General features: G+C 41.2%; 1 protein-coding gene across 1 annotated transcript in view; it reads right to left on the bottom strand.

Moving 5' to 3' along the window:
- Positions 1 to 25,163, bottom strand: part of LOC147303301 (chloride channel protein 1-like) — a 53,426-nt gene that overhangs the window by 6,888 nt on the left and 21,375 nt on the right. Inside the window, exons 13-22 of the mRNA XM_086280406.1 lie at positions 20,319 to 20,388; positions 20,008 to 20,118; positions 18,856 to 19,069; positions 18,355 to 18,488; positions 16,674 to 16,765; positions 15,162 to 15,275; positions 14,404 to 14,491; positions 11,197 to 11,279; positions 6,604 to 6,648; positions 3,848 to 3,952 (exon numbers count right to left, since the gene is read on the bottom strand). Coding sequence (XP_086136532.1) covers positions 3,848 to 3,952; positions 6,604 to 6,648; positions 11,197 to 11,279; positions 14,404 to 14,491; positions 15,162 to 15,275; positions 16,674 to 16,765; positions 18,355 to 18,488; positions 18,856 to 19,069; positions 20,008 to 20,118; positions 20,319 to 20,388 — 1,056 coding nt within the window. The remainder of the gene's footprint in view (positions 1 to 3,847; positions 3,953 to 6,603; positions 6,649 to 11,196; positions 11,280 to 14,403; positions 14,492 to 15,161; positions 15,276 to 16,673; positions 16,766 to 18,354; positions 18,489 to 18,855; positions 19,070 to 20,007; positions 20,119 to 20,318; positions 20,389 to 25,163) is intronic.

A 25,163-nucleotide genomic window follows, 5' to 3' on the forward strand; every position in this document is an offset into this window, starting at 1 on the left:
CATTCAGCTGCACGGGGACATTTTAACTGCAACGAGACAAATGAAAACGTCACTGTTCAAAACAAAAATACAGCAAAAGCTGCAGGAAATTACTGAATGAAAAGCCATCAAAGCAAATAAGATAAACGGGAATATCCAGAGTTCATATTAAACTTATATTAAACTGCTGTAACTCATTATGGAGTGCATATTGATTAGGCAGTGTAAGAGCTTTTAGAGCTGTGGTTTCAGGCTTGGCTGGCTGATATTTTCTCATTTGACTAAATTCTTGCCAAACCTAAAACAGACCGGCAATTTCCAGATTGGCACAGCGACAAAATTAAAAATGACTGACTTAATAGCATTACACAGCATGTTTACAGCTTGGTACACAACAGGCTTTTGGTCTCTATGAATAGATTTCTCCCTCTGCAACAGCTCCATGGTGGATCGCTTTATTTTTTAAAAAATCATTTTCACTTCACTGCCTGGAGCTTCCTAAACAACAGGTATCGAAACTTCGCTTCACAGACTCACAGTTACAATGGGAATAGAAGAAGTCAGAACAGGAGACAAAGCAAAGTCACACTTGCTGTGTGTGCTGTGCGCAAACACGATAATACTGAGCATAAACTAACAGTGCTGGGTAAAAAGTCCCGAGACATCTCTCCAATCATTCAAGCAAAAACAAAAACAGATTCCAACTCAAGGGATGAAGCAGTGTTGTGACCACACATAAGAGGCAACTTAGATCTTTAATATAAAACATTATTTCTTTAGTTGAATCTATGAAAAAACTATCTGCAGCACAAAATCAGTACATCTGAGTCATGTCCTTATGAAAGAGGGAAAAAAAATCCAACAAAGACCTGATGTGGGGTCGGAGGGATGCATCTGACCGCTCAGTTGATCCTGTTCAGTGAAGGCACATCACTGTTCTCAGAGAAAGGTTACTGTCAAGAAGCCATTCTTATGGAAGTGAAACCGGGAGGGAAGGCTGAGGTTTGCCAGATTACAGAAGAACTGCACTGAAAATCACTGGAAACAGGTCTCATATTCTGCAGTTCCATTTATGTGTGCGTGTTTCACAAAAGTTTGTATTTTCTTGACAAAAAAATGAGGAATAGCTCAAGACTCTTGCACACTACCTCACTAACTCCATCTATCTTATTCCACTTATCTGGAGCCGGGTCGCGGGGTCAGCAGCCCAAGCAGAGAAGCCCAGACCTCCCTCTCCCCAGCCACCTCCTCCAGCTTAACCCTTCCGAGGCCAGCCGAGAGATATAATCTCTCCAGCGTGTCCTGGGTCTGCCCCGGGGCCTCCTCCCGGTGGGACATGCCTGGAACACCTCAACCAGGAGGCGTCCTTTTCAGATGCCTGAACCTCCTCAACTGGCTCCTTTCGATGTGGAGGAGCAGCGGCTCTACTCTGAGGCCCTCCTGCTGAACTTCTCACCCTATCTCTAAAGGGAGAGGCCAGCCACCCTTCAGAGGAAGCCCATTTCTGCTTCTTGTATCTCGCTCTTCCGGTCACTACCCACAGCGCGTGACCATAGGTGAGAGTAGGGACGTAGATCGAACGGTACCTTACTAACTCCGTATTATATAAATAAGAATTAATTTATACATATTAATAATACCAAGATCCTGCCAATGATTGGCTGCCACCAACAAACAGAAGTAAGTAAGTAAGTAAAATTTATTTATATAGCGCTTTTCACAGATAAAAATCACAAAGTGCTTTACAACACAGAAAATGGGAATATAAAACAATATAACAGTAAATAAAACAATGTAAGACAATAAAACTATAAAAACAGCATAAGAAGAAATTAATCAAATGCTTTTCTAAATAAAAATGTCTAAGGTTTGAAGGTTTGAATAGCATGTGGGCGGGGCTTTTATGACTGAGATAACCACATTAGGGATACCCCCTCACTGCGACATTACACAAGAGACAAGAGTAGAACAAAAAATGATTTAGAGCAGGCTGACAAGATGAGGCAGCCTGCTCTAAATCATTTTTAGATTTAGAGCACGAAACACGTTTCAGTGTTTGCACCAGGAACCACACTTTCCAGCTCCCACATATAAATGTTGGGTTTATATAACAGCACCTCAGGAAACAAGATTCTGTTCTCGGTCAAAAATGAAAAACTGTCGTGTCCATCTCTATTTATTCAGACGACATTGTGTGAATAAAAAACCGTCCTCACTAAGTGTTTTTCATGTGCCATTACTCCCCTGTCAAGGTTATCCACATCTTCAGCTGAATGAGATGTAACAGAAGTAAACAACTTAGCAGCTGAGAGTGAGAACACCAACAAAAGACTGCCACTGCCCGTGGGGCTGAATTACATTTATATGGATATTTGCTTGCATAATGCATGTGATAAAATACATGAACTCTTCTTCAAGGCAACTGTACATTTTGGAATAAATGCAGACTGTGTGACAATGATTAATAAAATGAAAATAAAGCAACTTTGTCTCTGTTTCTAAGAAAAAAATTATTTTTCTTGTTAGTTTTCTGTAATTTCTACAGTTAAATACCACAAAACTCACAGTAAACAACAATAAATCAGCTACTTTATGACTGTAGATTATATTTACTGTTAACAGGTTACAGTTAGTACTGCAGTAATTTGCCATATGATGTCTAACAGCAATATTTCTGGGGGACCCTGACATGCTGGGTAACAGCTTTTCCCCAGTATTTCAATGAAATGGTTGTTTTAGGAAACAAGCTTTGGAGACAGTACCTCCTATAAAGAAAAATGTGCATTCATTGAGACAAAATGCAGTAAATGGTGTATGAAATGATGTTTCTGAATGTGTAAGAAGGATCTCAGTGTTTTATAGAGGTGCCATAGGACTGGAAAACAGAGGAGGTTGACAACATGGTCATTTGATTTCATATTTCTTATAATACTGGGAACATCAAAGACACTGAAAAAGAAAACTGCTGCTGAGAGTGCAGCAGACGAGTCCTTGATAATAGAAAAACATCATAATCACAATTATGTTGGTCAATGTTGTTATTTTAATTTAATAAAGAGATGTCAGTATGTATGGAAAGTGTTTGGAAGTTGATATTACAGTGAAGTGTTTTTAAAACCACCTTGAAGTAAAAAAGGGTTTTATTGAATTACTGTTGTAATACCATGTGTTGCTTCAGCATTGCTTTCATGTGGTCATTCTTTGGCGTTTATGACCACTGATGGTGATTTCAAGCAATGTTTTTAAAAACAAGGCTTTTGTTGTTGCATTCGATGACTCTGCCCATTTTGTTGAACACCACTTCAAACTCCTTCCCTTATTCATCTCTGATCAGTCATCGCTGGACATGCAAGCTCTGTCTCTGGCTGCAAAGAGTTTGGAGTGTCCAAGCACAGAGTTTGACAATCAAGTCAGTAACACAGTTGCTGTTTTGAAATGTCATGGGTTGTGCGCTATCATGTAAACGTCCAGGTGAGAACAAAAAGTGCAAACTGCCTGAACTATTACCCACTGAGCATTCACTCAGGGTGCAATGAAAAGAGAATCGACTGAGTCTTTGCTCATGTTTGGCTCCTGCTACTTTGTTCTCTTCCTTAAAGTGAAATTCCAGGATGGATCGCAGACGCACATTGAGGTAAGAAAAGGATTTATACTGAACAATCACAGAATACCAGGAGCACGAGAAGTGATGCTCCGGTAGACATAGAGATGACTTAAACAGTAGAATGACTTTTTAGCAGTTTAAAACGCGTCTTTCTCCAAACGTTAATAACATTTTTAATGTACAACATCCACCACCTTGTCGAAAACAAGGTGGTCTCAAAAAGACTATCAAACTGCGATTCACACAGACATGTTGTCCACCAACCTTGTGTAACGATGTTCTCTCCACCAGCTGAAAAGGGGAAGGGTCCACTCGTATCTCATCGATTTCCATCGGCTTGTCCATCTCTTCCTCTTCCCACGCTTTAATCTGCAGCCACAAATAAAACCAAGGTCACAGAGGTGAATCTGCTGTGGTTAGTTCACATTCCCTCTGCTGACGGGAAAAATGCACCTATTCAAACATACGAGTTCAACTAGAGGGGAAACAGTCGGATGTGTTTTCGCTATGAGTCATGCACATGTGTTTAAATATATCTGGCAACAATAAGAACTGTTGCATAAATCATGAGCTCTATCTCTAGGTAAAAGTCTAGGTGTGTGTTTCACAGTCTGTGTGTGGCTGCAGGATGGAGCAATTAATTAGCTACCACCGCGGAGAAGTCTGAGCAGTAAAAAACCTTGAAAGCCTGCGTTGCGTCCTTGCATGTCACCGGTAACCCCTCTGAGATTTAGGATGTCTGACACCTTTTAGCCTCTCTATGGATTTTACCTACAAACCTCAGCCTGCCGTGACAGCAGCAGCAGTCTTGTAGAATATACAGGCCTGTGTTATGGGGCAGTTTGGGAAAGTGCCAGGAAGAGTAAAAGCGGAGCGGCAGACAGAACAGGACTGGAGGGTACGATGCTGTTTTGATGTCTCATTTAAAATTCAGCCTGTGCTCACACTACAGTTTAAAAGTGCCCCAATTCAGTGTCTTCCCCTCAAACGTGACACAGATCTGTAACACCGCTGACCTACATTTGAGATGGATTTGAAAGCTAATAGAAATTTGCCTGCATCAGTCATATGGTAATAAGTCTAAAGCAACTTGATATATGCTGGCAGAGACAGTAAGTCAGAACTAATGAACTCAGGCCCACATTTTACATTTTAATCTCGTGTCAGTTCCCGTCAAAGTGACGCTCTTCATTTTTGATTTTCACTTCTCTCCTTGCACATTTTCAACCAGTTTTTCTTGCTCTTTGGTGACATTTCCACACATGAAGGTACATTCGGTTTTTCACTTCCACTGAATTTTGACTGTGGGAGGTTTCTGCACAGTGTTTTTAATACATGAATGAATAAAATATGAGACAAAACAATTTAAAGTCATATGTTTGCTTTATGCTTTCACGAACAAGCAATAACTACATGTTCGGCATGCAACATCTGAAAAGTTCAGCTTTCCCTTCAAAAGGTTATTTGATGTTTTTCTTGGACACACATGGTTGTAAAGTGAGTATCTCTGGATTTTAAACTGCTGCTCAAGTAAAATAAGTCATTTGCTCTATAGTTCGTATTTATGTAGAGCTTCTGCCAGCATATTACCGTCTTGGAGACCAATGCAGCTAAAATGACCCTCAGCAACCGGGAATTGGTATTTTTAAGATTTAGACATAAGCTGCAGTCTTAGCTGATGTTCCTCATAGACTTAATTTTATTTATGAAGCTTAATATTTTTATGGCTACTTGTTCTTTTATGTGTAGTCGCACTGCTGTTATTTGGCATTTGGATGAGGTCTACTGGGGCTTATAAAGATTGATTTTATTTACTTCTGGGAGACCACTGGGGTCTGTTGTTAAAAATATGTAACGATCTTTGTAATCCAATTACAGCTGTATGATCCATGTAGCTGTCCTGATTGAATGACCCCACAGTGGTACTGTGTTAAAGACGTAAAACAGTATAATCTATACAGAATAGGATGGATTCCCATATCACCGTCATCAATAAAGCAAGATGGTGAAATAATCAGACTGTGGAGCCTCCTGTTAAATTTAAATGGACTTTTCTTTGGAGGAAGTCTCCAGTGGGTTATAGAGCTCTTAATATACATCACAAAACATAAACATTAAGGTAATTAACCTGTAAATATAAAAAGGAATCAAACATGTTCGGTTGTACTCTTTGATCTCCATAATTCCCGTTATTCTGATGAGTTTATATATACTTTATGTTTAATGAATTCAGAAATGTTTTGGTGCACAGACAGAAAGAAAGGCTGTTTTATCATCTTTAAAGCTGCTTTTAGACAGGTTGGATTCTTTATCTGTGTTACTATCTGGCTCTGTTTTGCTGTTACTGGAGTCTTGTAAGCCTACTGGGCTTTATAAAATCAAATCAATGTGCAAAACATAATATACTTGTTTGTCCCTGCAGGCTCCCTGCCAGCAAAACACTGAAGCTTAATGAGCATTTAAGGTGCTCGAGTGGCAGGAGGAGGAAAGTGGAGCAGTTTGTGTGTGTTTTGGAGACTTTGAGACTTTTTTGTGGACCTGAATGCTATGGAGAGACAACAATCAAAAGTTTTCCTCTGAAATAGTTTTGCGTTTTACATTTTTTAATACCAAAAAGTGATTTTTATTTTTTTATTTTTTATTCATGGAGGAGTTAGACCCCATTGTGTTAACCTGTACCGAAGACAGAAACACAGATAAAGTAACAGTAAAACAACAACAACCTAAAAAAAACCCTGATTTTAAGATTAATCTTATTGGCCAATTGCTACTGTACTGTAGTACAAATAAGACTTTTTAAACACTTTTTAATATTTGAGCTTTTAATGACCCCAGGAAGCCTGTGTGGTTCTTGCATCACTTGCAAATACAAAAACCTGCTGTCAAAGATTATTGCTCCCACTTTGTGGGATAATGTCTTGTGACTCAGCACTTGCTCTATGAGTAAGCATTCAAATAGCATGCTTAAAATTATTCAGCAGACTATTCTGTAAAATTATGCAAATCCTTCATTACTGTACCTCTTCTGGTGTCATTGTGTCTGACAGCGGAGGAGGACAAGGCTCCTGGAGACGAAAAAACAGGGAAAAGAAGAGAAATGATTTGGAGTGATTTTATAAAAACACCCTGTCCTCTGAAACAGGTCGTGGTGATACTTCTAACTCTAGAAGCTCATCTGAATCTTACATTAGGGGAGGAAACTACCAGCAACTGAAAGAAAACCTGTTTCATACCATGAATATTAGGCAAACACACATTTCAAACTACTCATAACTCTTAAAATGAATGTATTGAACTCTATACAGTCTCACATTAGATTTCTGTCTGTCTCTTTGTTTTCAGGCTTCTGTCATCCAGTTTCCTGTGTTCGTGTTTCACTCCCACAGCACATCAGCAGCTTTGTGAGTTAAATGAATGCAGCAGGTGAAATTCAGGCCAACACCTGCTGCGACCTGTTTTGTGAAACTGAATTTATTACTAGCTGCGATCGCAGAGCTAATATTGCTTTCACCTTGTGGAAACAATATGATTCTGTGGGTGTGTTATTGTGGCAAAATGTGATCCTGGAGACACACTCTGCAACAGGAACAATCAAAACATCCAGTTTTGGGTGCTTCAACGTGCGTTTGCATGTCTGTGGATGGATTTTGTACTGAAGGAGGACTCTAAATGCGCTCCGTTGCCTTGTGTGATTTCAGAGGGAGCAGAAAGGTACTGGCAGGACAAGTGGAGAGCAGCTCTGGCAGTGGCTGACACAATAATTTGGATGTGGTAGCAGTGTGGTGAAACCATGGGGAAAAAAAACCTTTTGATTAGCCTCAAAGTTATTCTGGTAAACATCAGATGTCTCGGGGGGGGGGGAGTGGTGCTCTACTCAAACTGCATACAGTGTTACTGGGACCTCAACTGAAGATATAGTCAAGTGGTAGAAGGAACACTTTGAGGATCCTTAATCCCACTGACACATCTTGTGTAGAGGAAACGGGGTCTGGGGGATAGGGGAACAACTCGCCTATCACTGGGGACGAGGTCACCGAGGCAGTTAAACAACTCCTTGGTGGCAGGGCCCCTGGGGTAGATAAGAGTTTCCCTGCGTTCCTGAAGGCTTTGGATGTTGTAGAGCTATCTTGGTTGACACGCCTACGCAAAATTGCATGGAGGTCACCCTGGAGTGGTTTGCAGCTCAGTGTAAAGCAATAGGAAAGACAAATCTGAGGCCATGGTCCTTAGCTGGAAGAGGGTGGAGTGCCCACTCCAGGTCAGGAACGAGTTACTACTTCGGGGTCTTGTTCACGAGTGTGGGGAGAGTGGAGCGTGAGATTGACAAGAGCATAAAAGTGGAGCTCTCGATTTAGCATTCAGTCTACCGTCCTGCCCTCACCATCGTCACGAGCTCTGGGAAGTCATTTGGTGTCCGTTTTTAATTCTCACTTCACTACAACTGTATGACAGATGAATTTTGTTTAAATGTCACTGACTTATTAGCAGCAGGACTGCTTTGACTGAAGGGCTGGAGCTGCATCAGCTGCTGGGTTTGACCTGCACTAAACAACAACTCCCCACCTTGTTTGTGGAGTTGGTGCTTTATCACCAATTTTGAAGACAAGTTTTTTTTTTAACCCTAACAGCCAGAACGAAGAGATGGACTAAGATGGAGTAAGTTGAACTATGATTTTGCCCACTTTTCGCTAAGCTAACCTCATATTTTGTCTGTCTACATCAAAGCAAAGTTGCACCAAAAACCTCCAGCTGTGGTTTGTCAGCGATATCAGGAGAATCACAGCTTTGGTTGTCTTATGGTGCATAGACACAAAACACCAAGTGATGTTTTTGTGCTATGTAATTACATATAAAATCTATGCAATTCTTTGCATTACAATAAATAAGCACGTCTCCCAATCAGAAATGCGAGGCCTGCTCACTGATACAAATTCAAGGCGGCTGGAGCTAAACTTCTCTTCTACATACAGGAGACAGCACGGAGAAAAGTGAGGAAAATCATACACAAGTGCCTTCCGAGCTTAATGGTGTTCACTGGTTACCTAGCAACCCTCTCCAACCATGAAACAAAGATGGCAACAGCCCTGAAGCTAAAGCTGAGGCTTCAGAATGCTAATCGCCGCACTGTGGCTAGATCCGTCTTTTAGATACAGTCTATAGTTTATCACTGAAAGTATAACTATTGTTTTATTCAAGGATTAGCAGCATGCTAATATTATTACACCTGCCAGATGTTGTCCTAAAGGTCATTGTTTGGTTACCTGCACTCGGCAGTTGGTAAAATAAACAATACCTGGGTCACAGAGAGAATCCAGCCTCAGCTTGGCTTGATTGCTGGTAGCAGCATCCCACTGTGTGCCTATTTGATATTCATGGTTGTAGAAGTGTGGCTGATGTAAAAACAATCCCCACCGAGGAACAGGATTGAATCCAAAAACATAATAGAGAGTCAGACTGGTAATTCACCAGCCACAGCAGTGGGCACAACACAAATCAAATTCTAATCTTGCCAGTTCACAAGCATATGCTTATTTCCAGGGTGGTTTTCATTCTTGCATGTACTGCCTTCCTTGCGAGCCAAGATCACCACCAAGCTGAATATAATGACTCTGCCACCAGCATCTGCATTTCCATGAGAGCGAGCGAGAGAAAGATGCTCGACTTCAGTGAGTTTTCCTGTGGATGAGACATGAATTCATGTGCTTCTGTCAATCAGATAAGCATGCATCTGCCTGAATAGAAAGCAGACTGGATCTTCCATTCGCCTGGAAGATGTGGTTTCAGGAATTTTTCTTTTAGAGAAAGCGTTGAATGGTTCGCGACACATGGGAAAATTACACTCCTGACACAGCTTAATAATTAGCTGGCTGGAGGAAAGAGCGCAGAGGCTTACAAAGGCATTAAATACACAGACATGTAGAAACATACAAAGATGCTGGGATTTAATTCATTTTGGCTTTATTTATGTGACAAGCAGGCAATACCCTACATCAGGCAAAAAAGAAGTCAGCAGAAGTCTGTAAAAGACCTCTGGCAGAACCAGGATCAGGGATGGGACGCCATATAATACAAGAGATTTCAGGGTTCGGGGAAAGACAGCAGAGAAAGGAGATTCTCCCCTCATGTCTACATATATAGTTCAGTGAAAAATAAAGACACCCTAACTGCTTCCATAGGAATTAAGAGGGTAAGTAACAGTGAGGTGCAGCTAATCTGATGAACTAGATTTATTAAACATCAGCACTGTTGGGTGTAATGTGCTCAAAAGTAACATGTTACTGTAATCAGTAATGCAGTTACATAATGCATTATTGTACTAAACAATGATCACATCAACTTCAGTAGGTAACAAAGGCAGTGATGAGCAGCCATGCTTGCAGCATTGTAGCCTCCATTGTTTTTACTGTGCATGTTTGTACAGTAGAATCACTGCGGCAGTAGCTTTAAGTCCCTTTGGATGGTTTTCAACTTTGCATTTGAAAAATCTATTTTAAAAAAGGGATTTTTGTCAGTGTGTGGAACTGTAGCCTCAGGTTTATATCGTTAACTGGTAACTTTGTGAAAATGCGATTCATGTCATGTTACGGAATGTAATGGGTCACTTTTTCTGGTGTCTAATTAAGTAACATACTGCATTACTTTAAAAAAAATTAATGAGTAATATATAATATATTACTATTGTTGAGTTGTGACTCCAACACAAATCATCATCTAATATAAATAAGTTTTGACTGTTTGCACGTCTAGGGGCATTCAGGTGTGCTTTAACACAAAGCCGCAATCCTCCCAGGAGCCGACATCTGAGCAAACACCCCAGACTCTACAGGCCTCAGTTAGCATGTTGAATGTTACAGTGCATGACAGCACAAAAGCCTGAACAAGCATGGCCTGTTTGGAAAGGTTGCCAGGAAATTGGGTCATGCAACAGGACAATGAGCCGACACTGACCGGCAAATCTACAAAAAAGGAAAGAATTGAGGTGCTGCAACAGCCCAGTCAAAGTCCAGACCACAACCTAACTGACATGCAGTGGAGAGAGCTGTGCATGGCCTCATTGAACTGGCACCATGTTCTAAAGAATAATGGGCAAAAACTCCTCCACAGCAATGTGAGAGGCTGATAAAGTCATGCAGAAAAAGTTATTACTGGTAAAGCTGGTTTTACAAACTGCTGAAGTGTGCAATAAGAAGTGCAGACACACCTGAACGTGTCTGCCTGCTCTCAGAGGTTCACATGACTGTTCTTGCCTTTGCAGTAAAAAGAAAAATAGCCACTCACATTTCTCTTAAGTGGTTTCCATGTGACAACAGAGATGATACTGCATTGAATTAAGGTGTCATGCCTTGTCTAATAGCCCTGCGTGAAAGAGGGGTTTAATTACTGCATATTTAAACAGAATTTAATCTTTTCTCCTTTGTTTGATTGTATCTATCATGTCTTTTAAGCAGAAAGGACAAAACATGAGACCGAGAGCAATGCACGAATTAATTATTGTAGAAAACCATCCCACCCTACAAAGACGTGACATACAGAGTGGAGATGTGAAGCATATTTAATGCAGATGATGCATGAGAGCACACGCACTAGACATGCAATGAGACGTGCAGACACACCTGAGACTGGCCCTCTGTCTGCCTGCTCTTAGAGGTGAAGATATTCCTGAGTGTTTTCCTCACAGACTGCAGAGAACCTTTTTCTGAGGGAGGAGTGGAGAAGGAGACTCAGTGGGTAAAAGGTCAATAAATTATACAAATGCAGCTTTGGAGAAAATAACTCAAGAGTAAATGGAGACTTTTAGAGACTGCAGGGAAAAAAAACCTCGTTGTTGCCTGGAAACCATTTCACTGGGACATTGTCTGTCTCTTGTTATGTTTGATGGGCTACTGAGCAGTTTGCTGTGCCACAATAGGCACAGACACCATCTGGATACTTGGAGTGAACAAGCTGCCAAACCTTCGCTCACTGCTGTTTGGGTTGCAAAGTTATTAATTCCAAACATTTGACATCTGTTGAGGGCAGCAATGAACATGTTGAAGTCAATTTGGTAACCTAACAAAAAGAGTAGACAGGTTTAACTTTAACCTTTAAAAAGCTAGAAGAACATATTTATTGCTGCAGGGCATGATTGAGTTTAGTGGGGAGTCTTCTGGTTTGTCACCATCGGGAGTCTCACCAACATGTGATGGAGAAAATAAATATGTTACAGGTAAAGCTAGGCTTGCCTTGAGTTATTTAATGATCAAACACAGCTATCTTTCTGTAAACAAGCCTTTCTCATGAACTTAACAAATTTGCATTCAGGGTTTTGCAAGCTGCAAAAAACACATTTTAAGTTGCGTTTTAATGCATAAAGTATATTTTTATGTATCAAATTACTGGAAACAACAGGAATAATGCACAGACTTCTGTTCACTAAGCAAACAGACTCTTTGCAAAGATTATACTGTTGTGCTGAAGTGCAGTCAACTCCTAAAGGACAACTTCAAGCCTGTGCATTTCTTCTCACGTGAGTCATCTGCAAAATGCTTTAGAATATATATGCATTGCATTTTCCCTATCTTGAATTCATCTTCTTTACCGCTTCTCTTCTCTCAGCCAACTAAAATTAAGTGGACTTTTTATGCTTTTTTTGTAATTGTTTGCCATATATACATACACACAGTTAAAATTATGGATGCTTATATTAAACATGGTCAGTTCAAACAATGAGGTCATTATTTGTAAGTAATCCATTTGACCTGAAAGCTTCAGACTGTGTTAAACACTGTTTTTCCTACTTTTGACTCGATCATGTCAGTGAGAGACTGTGTGGCAGACTGGAGGAGAGATCAAAGCCACCCTGTTTGATGGCATCCTTAACGACGTCCATTACTCTACATGTGTCCTCTCGGGGTACTCCAGCTTCCTCCCACAGTCCAAAGACATAAGTGGGGCTAGGTGGTTATTAGATTGTAAATTAACCGTAGGTGTGAATAATTGTCTGTCTCTCTGTGACAGCTGTATCCCACTTCTCACCCTGGACAGGTGGGACAGGAAAAAACCCGCTGTGACACTAAACTGGATAACCAGAAGAAAAAATATGGATCTGTTTTATGTCCAACAGGGATATCTCTAATATATCCCACCTGTCTGCTGCATGAAGTGGGGGAACTGAGGGGATGCAAACATCCCAGCAGAAAATTATTATTTTAAACTGTAAAACATACAAAACACCTTTATTATAGTTTAAAAATAAAAAAGGGAAGCTGAGCATAACAGCTCCAGTTTAAAGACAGATAAAAGGCTCAAAAAGCACCATTAAAAGCTGAAATCTGTTTAACAAATGATGTAAACTCTTTTTTTAAACCAACAAATCTAAAAGCAACACATATTTTGGCTTCATGTATTAATCAGAATCAGAATCAGAATCAGAATACTTTATTGATCCCTGGGGGAAATTATTTTTTGTTACAGTGCTCCATTTTAAACCAACAGTTGTGTTAAACGACTCACTCTGTCAGCAGTTCCACGACTAAAACCTGCACCGCCTTTTCAATTTCAATTTGAAGTAAATATTATTTATAACAATTTCTCCAGTCATCTATTATTATTATTATAGATGTTTTTCATTTCATTTCACATTTAGCTCGACGGTGTTTGTTGCTGTGCGTTCACCTCTTTGTTTTCTGAAGACTCCTGAATAAATCCTCCCAAGTGGGATAATTAAACTTTTATTCGAATGTGCCTGTGAGATGCAGAAATGGAGCTACCATTTTGAACTGTGTGTTAAACTGAAGTTCTTACTTCGGATTTCCCAAAATTGCAGCTTTTGTACTGTCTATGATCAGTGCAAAGACCAGCTTCAGTCCTAATTCAGCCTCCCAAATAAATATGACATGAACAATTCAAAGTGTGACCATCTTTGTGAGTGTTATAAGAGTAAGAAGCTCAGTCCCTGCGTGATGTCTTTAACTTGTTTAAACTGCTTTATTGCTAAAAACGGCTCAGAGGGCCGTTCCTCCTGACCCCTGTGTGTTTGGATTAGCATTAATGCTGCCACTGCTGTTTACACGTTGTGTAACATCACATTGTTCCTTATGATTTGATTAATTCTGATGGGTCCCCCTTTTCATACTTCACGAGCACCAATAAGACGTGTTTGTGTCCTCTGGGCAGTAATCTGCTCAGCAGATATGAGAACCTGGTGAGCCTCATACACCATCTGGGATGTGACTAAATGCTTAGTCATATCAGAGGAGATTTTTTTTTTCAAGGAGAAGAAGGGGAGACATAGCGAAGAATAAATCCCATTACATCATCCTAGTGAGCAAAACTTGTCTGAAAGAATCAATATTACTGTGACAGGAGCCATAAGGCTTTCGTTCCCCAGCCTCGCCTCCATGCCGCACAACTCCACGGGTGTAACCGAGCTGAGGAAGAGAGATCAGGAATTGTAATTGTCTTCTGCAATCTGATTTCTGTCTAGATAAAATTGACCTTTAACCCTATGCTGAACTTGAACAGAAACTTGGGCAACAGCGAAAGAATCACCCTCCGAATACACGATGTGTTAAAATGTTTGGACGTGTGCTGCTTTGCTTTACCCAGACCACCATTACAAATAAGAATAACATTATTACAATAATAACAGACAAAAAAGGTGAAGAAATTGTTCATCCTTTTTTAATATTCGGCGTACGGTAATATATTCCTCCTCTGAAGCAGCTGTAAGGGTGAGAAATTTATACACAGTCATGTTTAGAGATAATGTATGACTACTACACCTCTGCCAATATTAAATATTTATGTTTTCTCATAAATATGTAATCCTCTCAACTCACCAGGAGCAGGAGCAGTGTGGTTTGAGGAAGGCTCCTGGGGCTTCTGAGGAGGCAGGGGACCGTTCCTCTCCTCCTGGACTGGACTACCCTGCAGACGACGGCCACGTGTTATTAAGGAAATTAGCATTAATAAAGAACCTGCAGACCAAGTGGTAAAGGTTAAACTAGGATTTAATGCAAGGGACAAGCAGCAATATTTTAAAGGTACTTTTTGTAAGTGCAAAATCTAATTAATAATAACTTCATTCCTCACCACCAGGGGGCAGCGTTTTACCTCTGGATGCTCTGAAATATTTTCGGATGTTGGTCTTTTAACTCCTTATATTCTTTTAGACCTAAACAAATGAGCTCAAAAGGTCGTGCATCTTCCCAAAAGCCATTGAACATAATCGAGTTTTTAATCACTTGCCTGATTAAAATAAAAGTTACATTTACTCTCTGCACCATCTTATGGAACTAAATTCACATTCAGTTGATATTCCTTCAGCACAGTGCACAGATGTTTGGGACATTAAGTCAAAGTCGTTGCTTTTTCACATTCTGCTGATAGCTTCAGTTAAATTTGGAAGGAAAACTGTAACACAGAGGAATTTGCATTGCATATATTTACGCTGAATACAATTGGCATAAATCTATGACTGGGGTCAATCTTTCACTTAAACGTTAAACAAATTAAAACTGAGGAAAGCAGCTACAGAGAGAAAACCCATACACAATAAAGGAATAATCCCTATGAATATATTAAATGAAACGCCCACCTTCTCTCCCTCCTCCTCTTCCTCCTCCTCCTCCTCCTCCTCTTCCTCATCTACGAAGGCGAAGGACTCCCAGCTGTGCTTCTGAGACTGGTTCTGCTCCTGTAGGCAGCGACCCTGAACTCACATCCAGACAAACACATTAAAACAGAGCGGTGCTGTACCTGCGCCAGACTAAATCTAATCTAACTGCTTAACGTCGATGTTGTTTTAGCACCTGCTCTTTATTTTAAGTCCTGTTACCTCACCCGTTTGAATGGGTTAGCAAATCCAAGACACGGAGTTCTCCTTGTGGGCTTTTAAGGTGAATCATTACTGTACAGAAGGTCTTCCACTCACTACAAAATCAATATCTTTTACACAGTCAAGGTTCAGTCTCCATGTTTTTTCCTTTCCAGCATCTGACTGAGTATATTTAATATCTGTTTTAAGATATTTATCAACATCAGAAATAATTTTAGGACTACATACTAATGTCACACTAGTAAGCATTATTAAGGTATCTTATGTTTATAATTATGATTGTTAATAGCAGTGATGTGGTAGCACTGCAGTGATAGCTTTACATAGTGTGACAGTAACAGAGGATAACCATGTCTGCATGAATGAAACACTTAATAATGCTGAATAGTGTAATAATAATACATTAATAATAGTGTGATAATATCAAACATCATTATAAAGTTCTTCAGTGGGAATCACTTGGCTTAGATTGGTAGACCACAGATTGGTACTATTGGTGATTTCATGGGAAAAATCTTCTCCAAAAATGTTCATTTTTATATCAAGAAAAACGAGCAGAGAGATTTTTAACACCATCACATAAAAAAACACAGCGATTACTAGAATGTTTCATAATTTCCATAATGTTTTCCAGTTTTAGATTTCACTCTGCTCAGTACCAGCTGACTTTTCAGTGCCCCAAATCAATAACAATTGTAAACACTTGTTATTTTAATGTCTGGCTTCAGGCTCTGCCTCTGCATGAATACACAGAGCTTCAGCTGAACTCGAGAGGCGCTCGAGCAGCTAATTCACTGACAATGTCATGCTGTAAACTCAACATTATGTAATTTCGGTAAAACGTTAATGGAATTATTGCATTAACAACCATGTTTGTACACTAGTTATAAATTATACATCTGCTTTAGGGAGCAAAGTGCTTCAAAAAAAACCCAGTAAATCCACAGGATGTTAGCTCCTGTGTTTATACATGAAATCGTGCTTGTACACAGCAGCGCTCCACAAGGTATTTATAACAATCATTTACATGTTCTGCATCATTTAAATGCATCATTGTTATTCAGCTTGAAGTAAAACTGAGAAAACTTTACTTGTGTTTCTCTTTAAAACTATGGAAAGTAGCAAAAACCCACCCTGTGGGCAGTTTTACCAGATCTGCACGGCTTGTTTGAAATTCTTCATTCTGGATTTAGGTGTAAGGTGAACAATTTATGTCCCAGATACAAATTTTGGTGGTTGTTAAGTTGGTGGTTGCCCTGTGACTGTCCTCACCTGCATCAGGAGCCTTCTTTCTGGTGACAACCACCAATCACAGAGAGCCAGAAGCTCCACCCTGTCAATGCTGCCCAATAAGATCATAGAATCTGGAAGCAGAGAAACAAATGTTAATTTTATTAATATCACGATGCCTTATGATTCCTATAAAATCCATTAAAAATGCAAAGTACTCTTATTTAAATACCTATATTTGATACTGTTGTATTTAATGTGATAGCAGCAACTCTTTGTGTTCTTTCAATTACCAAACAAATTTCTGTGAGACACTTTGTTGGCTCATCCACTCATCCAATCCAGTTCTATTTTATCTACATCAGGGGTCGGCAACCCGTGGCCCGACATTAAACTGCGGCTCCGCGTGGCTTGGGAAAATAAATTATAACTATTTAACAGAAGTGTGTTTTACTTGTGTTAGTTCTTTTTTTCAACTTGCAGTTCGAGACTGGAAAATTATTGATTTATCTTGAAATATTAAAATAAAATTATATTTTATTATTTTTTGTTGCTCAAAATAAGCGTCACACTCACGGAAGCTGGTACACCCTCCAAAACGTCGTGCATTTATTGAGACTTTCAACCCCAGGTAGGCCAAGTATGGAGAAATGTAAGAAAAGAAAAATATCTGAAGAAAACAGAACATTTGTTGATGCCGGGGCAGATTCATTTGCATTTACTTCTGACAAGAGTGAGAAGCCTACCAGCATGCCTGATTTGTGGATTGTTGATCCACATACGTATGTGAGCAGCTGTTCTCCACCATGAACTATGTTAAAAACAAACACAGCTCACGCCTCACCAACGACAGTCCTGCGTAAAGCTGAAAGTGACTCGTACAGCCCCGATTTGCAGACGCTGTGCGCAGAGGTTCAGGAGCAGAAGTCCCATTGTAAACATACTACGGCAGACCCGACGATGTTTGCATGAACACGCTTTTCAGCATCTCTTTATTGACCACTTTTCACACACAGTTGCTGCACACATGCAGCTGGCTTTAGCTTTCCAGCTCACAGCCTGACACGTACCAACAACAACAACACAACAGCAGAGAGAGCACGAGGCATGATTTCGGATGCCGCTCAGGTGCATCCGCCTCCTTGCAGCGGCACCGCAGACCACGCTCCGCTACACACATTAACCAGGTAAAATAAATATTTATGCAAATATTTATTTTTCATTGTTTAGTAGCATTTTTTCCAGTTTATTTTTTAAATTCAGGTCAAGGTTCGGCTACAGTCTCCGAAAGCCCAAAGGCGACATAAGGATGACAGCTCACAACATTTTTTATTTGGTAAATGGATAATTAAAGTTTAGCTTTATATTCATTTAAAAGAGACCTTCAACTCGGCATGTTTCTTTTTTTTTGTTATAATTTTTTAAGAGTTTAAAATGTTTGTGTCCATTACATAAATAAAATTTAATTTTCTCTGTAGCACTTTGTGGATTTCATACGCAACACACTATAGTTGTTTATAGAAAGCATAAAGGTAAAAACAAACAAACAATATATACAGTGTTATCTTCATTTTAGATGTCAAAAAGTATTTCCAGCTCCCAGTGTTTTCCTTTCTGTGGAAACTGGGTCCAAATGGCTCTTTGGGTGTTAAAGGTTGCCGAACCCTGATCTCTATAATCCCCAGTCGAAATAGCAAGGAAGGCGCTTCATCGGTCTGTTTACCTTTTGAGTCGACCAGGGGGATCGATTTGAGTGAAGTGGAGTCCAGCAGGAGTTTGACTTCTCGGTATGTGGACTGAGACGACATAAACTTCACCGTCCTCACCATGATGTCCTCTACAAAGATGTTGTATTGGCTGTGAAACAGATACACAAAGATGGAACTGCTACACAATTTTAGAAAGCACTGTACAAGAAAATTACCCTTCATCGTTACCAAGAGGCACAAATTACATGTTTCAGCTGCATGGCATCTCTGCATGCTGAGGGTCCTTTATAATTGTACGGTTTCCTCATCTGAAGGGGTAAACTGGAAACCTCTTTTTGTCACTTTCTTTTATTTTCTTGCAAACATTTATTAATTATGCAGAAATGTAATTCTTAATGTTTTTTTATCCACCAACAATTACACCATTTATTTCCCTGCCAGCTGGAGTTATGGAGGGCATCATATTAAATTTGTTGACATCGTTCCCACAACTGGCTTGTAAAAAGAAAACAGACCTCATGTGTCCGAAGCCAAGCTCCGGCAGGTACGGGAGCTTCTTGACTTGGATGATGGAGTCGTAGAGGGAGGGCTGCAGGCCCTGGGCCACCATGTTGGCCAGGATTACTGCCACCATCATGGGCAGGATGTGGGAGATCTGACCTGTCAGCTCGAAGCAGATAACCGCCGTGGACACTGTGTGAGTCACAGCCCCAGTCAACGCTGCTGCTCCTGCCAGAGAAACGGGATGGGATGATGAGGGTGGGGGAAGGGAGACGTGCCAAAGGAAAGACAGTACAAGATACAGTAGGAAGAGATGGATCACAGAGTAACAGGAAGGAGGAAGGGTAAAAGTATACTGATGGAAAGTAGAAGACAAGGAAGACTGGAAAAGCAGAGCAGAATAGGATGGGAGCAGATAGGAACAGACTCAAAATAAAATAAAATTAAGAGAAAAAAGAAAATCAAGAATGAGGGTGATAATGTTTAAAAAAAAGAGCAAAGAGAATGAGGGAGAAAAGGAAAATCAGTGGAAGGAAGAGGAAACCATGCTGCACAAGAGTAGATTAATGAGAAGCAATGTAAGGAGATACTGGGAGGCTACCGAGAGAAGGATAAAAGAGAAGAAGAGGTTAAAAAAGGTAGAAAAGGAGGAGAGAAATTAAGGACGGGCTTTTGTAGGCCAATGGGAGCGAGGATTGAAGAAAAGGCCACATTTCTGGGTCAGCTGTTGAGGTGAGGACAGCAGAGCAAACCCAGGGTGACATTTAACTGTCAGAGCACAGCGACCACATGCTCTGATGGAAAGGAGGAAGAGGAGTTGGGATGGAGGGAGAAGATGACAAGAATGGGGGTGGGGTAGCGGATTAGGTGGGGAGGACAAGTTGACAATGAGTGACGACTGGAGGACGAGAGAGGCTGACAGAAGGAGAAGCTGAAGGAGAAAGAAGACGAGGGAAGTGACAGTACAGAAAGAGGAAGAGGGTGGAACACGCCCGACAAGCTGAGGGCACAGGAAGCTGACAGTTAAGGGGGAAAAAGATGAGGACAGTTTGACAGTAAGACTTATATGTGAAGCTAAAAATTAGGCTAGTTGCTAAGGTGGATCATAGCTGTGATTAAAGAGTAAACATGTGGAGAAAAGCTATGAGGAGAAACAAGAAACTAACCGATGACTGCGTACCCTCCAGGGATGATGCGGTAAAGGATGCCATCAAACACGATCCCATGAGGAAACAGAGTGGCCATGATCTCCCCTACCAGCCTGCCAAATGCAGCTCCTATAGGACGAAAGTGGGGCTAAAAGTAAATATAGTTTAAAAATAAAATACATTAATTATCATCACGTCACTGACGAAGCATGTGAATCATTAAAGTTTAGATAAAGGTTTCTGAACTGTACTGTTTACAGAGTCAGTATTTATAGTGACAACCAAAGAGGATGAAGACTTAAACCAACGCAAAGCTTCAAAACACTCACCTAGGATGAAGACCGGCATGAAAGCTCCGGATGGGATGGGCATGGTGGTGGCCACAGCAGACATCCAGAACTGCAGGAGAGACAACATGAAACCCTTTTTAGCCAAAAACTCAGAGCTGACGATTGCAACCAATAGAAACCAGATGAGACTTAACTTTCTTACAGTTCAGCCTCTTATCGGTGTCTCCACCTCCACCTGTGGAGAAATACTGGCTTGTGAACCACGTTTAAGTCATGTTAGGGCACTCTGCTTTCACACTGGAAACTCACATATCTGCCTACAACACTATACTGGATTCATGAAATGAGTGTGTGCCTGACATTTGGACAATAAAGCCTCCAAGGACATAATAACTTAGTGATATGAATCCGAACTGTGGTATTGGGCTGAAGTTTGATTTGGAGCAGAAAACAACACTGGGAATGAATAGCTATTTAATTTTTAGCACATATGATGCATGTGTGCGTCTATTTTTAACTTTCTTTGGTTCATTAGTTTTGTTTTCCTTTGTAGGAATAATTGCGTGTGAAATACTGCACATTATGTGCATGTGCTAAAATCATTCTTTTCTAAAAGCTGGTTACAGAAGACATTCGGTGACATTCTTTTGAGAACATGTGGCCTGAATTCTGGGCAGGTTGTATTAACACAACTTAATAATGTGCTTTAACCCAAATGACACCAATGCAAAGTGCCAAAAACTAAAATTCCTCCACCCAGCCACTCGATGCTCAGGATCGCGTTGATCTAGAATCTACACTTTCATGTTAAAATACCTAAAATTACAAACTTTACAGAGAAATAAATATGTTTACAGCCACAGTTGTGACCTGTGGCAGTTGTGGCTCAGGAGTTAGAATAGATCGTTTACCTATTTGAAGGTCAGGGATTTGATCCCCGGCTCCTCTAGTCTGCATGTCATACCCATGAAGTATGTTTGGACGCTTAACCCCAAGTTTCTCCCAATGCATCCATCAGGGTACGAATGTGTGACATTGTGATTAGCCTCACCTGTACTCATTAAAGTCAATGAACTGTAGTTTTGGATCATGTTTGTGCTGTTGGTATAATACACTCAACAAAAATATAAACGCAACACCTTTGTTACTGCTCCCATTCCCCATGGGATGGACGTAGAGACCTAAAATTCATTCCAGATACACAATATAACCATCCCTCCCAAACAGTGGTCACAAATCAGTCCAAATGTGTGGTAGTGGGCACATCTGCCATATTGAGATAATCCATCCCACCTCACAGGTGTGCCACATCAGGATGCTGATCTGACATCATGAGTAGTGCACAGGTGTACCTCAGACTGCCCACAACAAAAGGCCACCCTGGAATGTGCAGTTTTGTCTCACAGCAAAATGCCACAGATGCCACAAGCAATGAGGGAGCGTGCAACTGGCATGCTGACAGCAGGAATGTCAACCAGATCTGTCGCCCGTGCATTGAATGTTCACTTCTCAACCATAAGCCGTCTCCACAGGCGTTTCAGAGAATATGGCAGCACATCCAACCGGCCTCACAACCGCAGACCTCGTGTAACCACACCAGCCCAGGACCTCCACATCCAGCAGGTTCACCTCCAAGATCGTCTGAGACCAGCCACCCAGACAGCTGCTGGAACAATTGGTTTGCACAACCAAACAATTTCTGCACGAACTGTCAGAAACCGTCTCAGGGACGCTCAACTGCATGCCCGTCGTCCTCATCGGGGTCTTGACCTGACTCCAGCTCGTCGCCGTAACAGACTTGTGTGGGCAAATGCTCACATTCGATGGCGTCTGGCACGTTGGAGAGGTGTGCGCTTCACGGATGAATCATGGTTCACATTGTTCAGGGCAGATGGCAGCTGAGAATGTCCCAGTTCTTGCATGGCCAGCATACTCACCGGACATGTCACCCATTGAGCATGTTCGGGATGTGCTTGACCGGCGTATACGACAGCGTGTACCAGTTCCCACGAATATCCAACAACCTCGCACAGCCATTGAAGTGGAGTGGACCAACATTCCACAGGCCACAATTGACAATCTGATAGACTCCATGCGACGATGTGTTGCACTGCATGAGGCAAATGGTGGTCACACCAGATACTGACCGGTTCTGGGTCCCCAGACCCCCAATAGCGCAAAAAACTGCACATTCCAGGGTGGCCTTTTGTTGTGGGCAGTCTGAGGTACACCTGTGCACTACTCATGATGTCAGATCAGCATCCTGATGTGGCACACCTGTGAGGTGGGATGGATTATCTCAATATGGCAGATGTGCCCACTACCACACATTTGGACTGATTTGTGACCACTGTTTGGGAGGGATGGTTATATTGTGTATCTGGAATGAATTTTAGGTCTCTACGTCCATCCCATGGGGAATGGGAGCATTAACAAAGGTGTTGCGTTTATATTTTTGTTGAGTGTAATATGGCTTATTGTGCATTTAAATTTACCATTTAAGAAGTATGTAGCTCAGTTTCAGTGAAGGCAGTTTCCGTATTTTATCTGTTAGCGCTAATTAGCAGGTAGGCTATGTGTTTTTCTGATGCATGTGTACAGTATATAAATGCAGCTTGCTAACCAAGTTTGATTACGTTAGCTATTAGCATGAGAAGCACTATTCAGAGTTTGAAAAGCTGAACAAGACAATCAGACAAAACACACAATTTAATTCTAAACCTTCAAGTTCAAAAGAAAACACATGAGGTCTTTTTTTTGTTTTTGTTTTCATTTTCAATACATCTCCTTTGTCAGTGCAGCACATCCATCTAATACTAATTAGACTGCTACCAACATGTTGGGTGCATAGCAACAGGAGAACATCTTTGCACCTTTTTAGCTCTTGTTGTCTCAAATATCCAATTTGGCATTCGCTTGCTGTGTTACAGAAGTGGCCAATCTTGAAAGCGTGTATACATGTATGCTGTGAGGAAGGGGACCCAATCACCTTTGGGTGTCCTTGAGCAAGGCACTTAATCAACAGCTGCTCCAGTGAAGCTGCAGTAGATAGTGACGTAGCTGCACTGGGTGGCTGCCAACTCGACGTGTGCGTGAAAAGATCACGGTCCTCTGCAGGGTGAACTAAAGCTAAACTCACCCTTCAAATGTCATTTGCACAGTTCGCGTCCAAATAATTTCTGTATTCATCAGAAAGTAACTCCAAAATAGCTTTCCTAATAATATGCTTTCTACTCGGGTGCTGAGAGCTCATCAGTGATAATGAATACCTTCAGACAAGGCCTGGATTTTTGGTGTGCGGGGGTGAAAGTCTGTCTGTTCCAGGCACCAGATGCTAAGCTTTGTCTTTTTCATTCAAATGGATTGGTGGGAAACACTACATTACCATTTTAACCATCCAGATTACCAATTCTACACATAATTTGTCATCATCGTTTGATAACTTAATTACTGTGGAACAAGATAAAAACTCATTAGCACGTCTTTCACAGGGTGGCTGCTATCCTGATGACAGAGGAGACTGCGCTCGGTCTTCTGCTCTCTTTTAATCCTGACAGTCAAACACAATCAATCAGAAACTCACACAAAGAGAGTCTCACACATACAAACACAGTGTCACCCAGCACTCGCTCCTTCATCAGTGTCACAAATCCCGAGATAAATGGGAGTTGAAACACTCTGTTTGCTTCAGTGTTTCAGAGAGGCCAATACAGAGTGGAGTGGAGAAAAGGGAAAGAAGTACAGAGCAATGTAAAGAGATTTAAGTAAAAAACTTCAGAGACAGGTGCTACCATAGACTGTATATAAAAGATGTCCATTTTTCAGATAACATGTGAAGCGTTTTACGCCTGCATTCTTTCTAAAAGCCAGCAGGGGGTGACCTCTGTTGTTGCAAGAAGTTAAAATTGTTGTAATTAAGATTCTCAGTTGAGTCAGCAAGGAGGATAAAGCAGGATATGTGAGTCAATGCATGTGCAGTGATATCGAGTGATATCACATTTCTATGCATAGTTTTTAATCGCGTGGTTTTACGTAGCCTACCACTTTCTGGCTGAGTTTCTGTGATTCGAAATCCTTTCACTTTGTCATAATACCACTAACAGATGATTGTGGAATATTTAGAAATGAGGAAATTTCATGACTGGACTTGCACAGCTGGCATCCTGTCACGGTACCATTCTATAATTCAGTGAGCTCTTGAAAGCAACCCATGTTTGTAGATGCAGTCTGGATGCCTAGGTGCTTAATTTTATACACCCGTGTCCGTGGAAGTGACTGGAACACCGGAATTCAGTGATTTGGATGAGTTTCCGGTAGGTGTTGGACTCTGCCAGGGCTGCCCTTTGTCACAGTTCATAACTGTTTTGGACAGAATTTCTAGATGTAGGCAAGTGGCAGAAGGCTTCCACTTGTTTGGTCTCAGAATCTCATCTCTGTTTTTCACAAATGATGTGGTTCTGTTGGCTTCATCAGGTGACAGCCTCCAGCTCACACTGGACTGGTTTGCAGCCCAGTTTGAGACAATCAGCACCGCCAAATCTGAGGCCATGGTTTTCAGCCGAAAAAGGGTGGTTCACGAGTGTGGGGAGAAGGGAGCAGGCGATCGACAGATGGATTGGTGCTGCGGCTGCCCGATGCAGACGCTGTACCGGTCCATTATGGAGAAGAGAGAGCTGAGTGTAGAAGCGAAGCTCTCGATTCACCAGCTGATCTGCATCCCTACCCTTACCTATGGTCACGAGCTGTGGGTAGTGACTGAAAGAACGAGACTGTGGATACAAGTGCCGGAAATGGGGTTTCTTTGAAGGGTGGCTGGGCTCTCCCTTAGAGATAGGGTGAGGAGTTCGGCCATCTGAGATGGGCTCAGAGTAGAGCCACTGCTCC

Source organism: Aulonocara sp. 'chitande type north' Nkhata Bay, linkage group LG22 (assembly GCF_057382095.1).
Source record: "Aulonocara sp. 'chitande type north' Nkhata Bay isolate Kocher_YH1m ecotype deep benthic linkage group LG22, A_spYH_male_GT1.1, whole genome shotgun sequence".
NCBI lineage: Eukaryota > Metazoa > Chordata > Actinopteri > Cichliformes > Cichlidae > Aulonocara > Aulonocara sp. 'chitande type north' Nkhata Bay.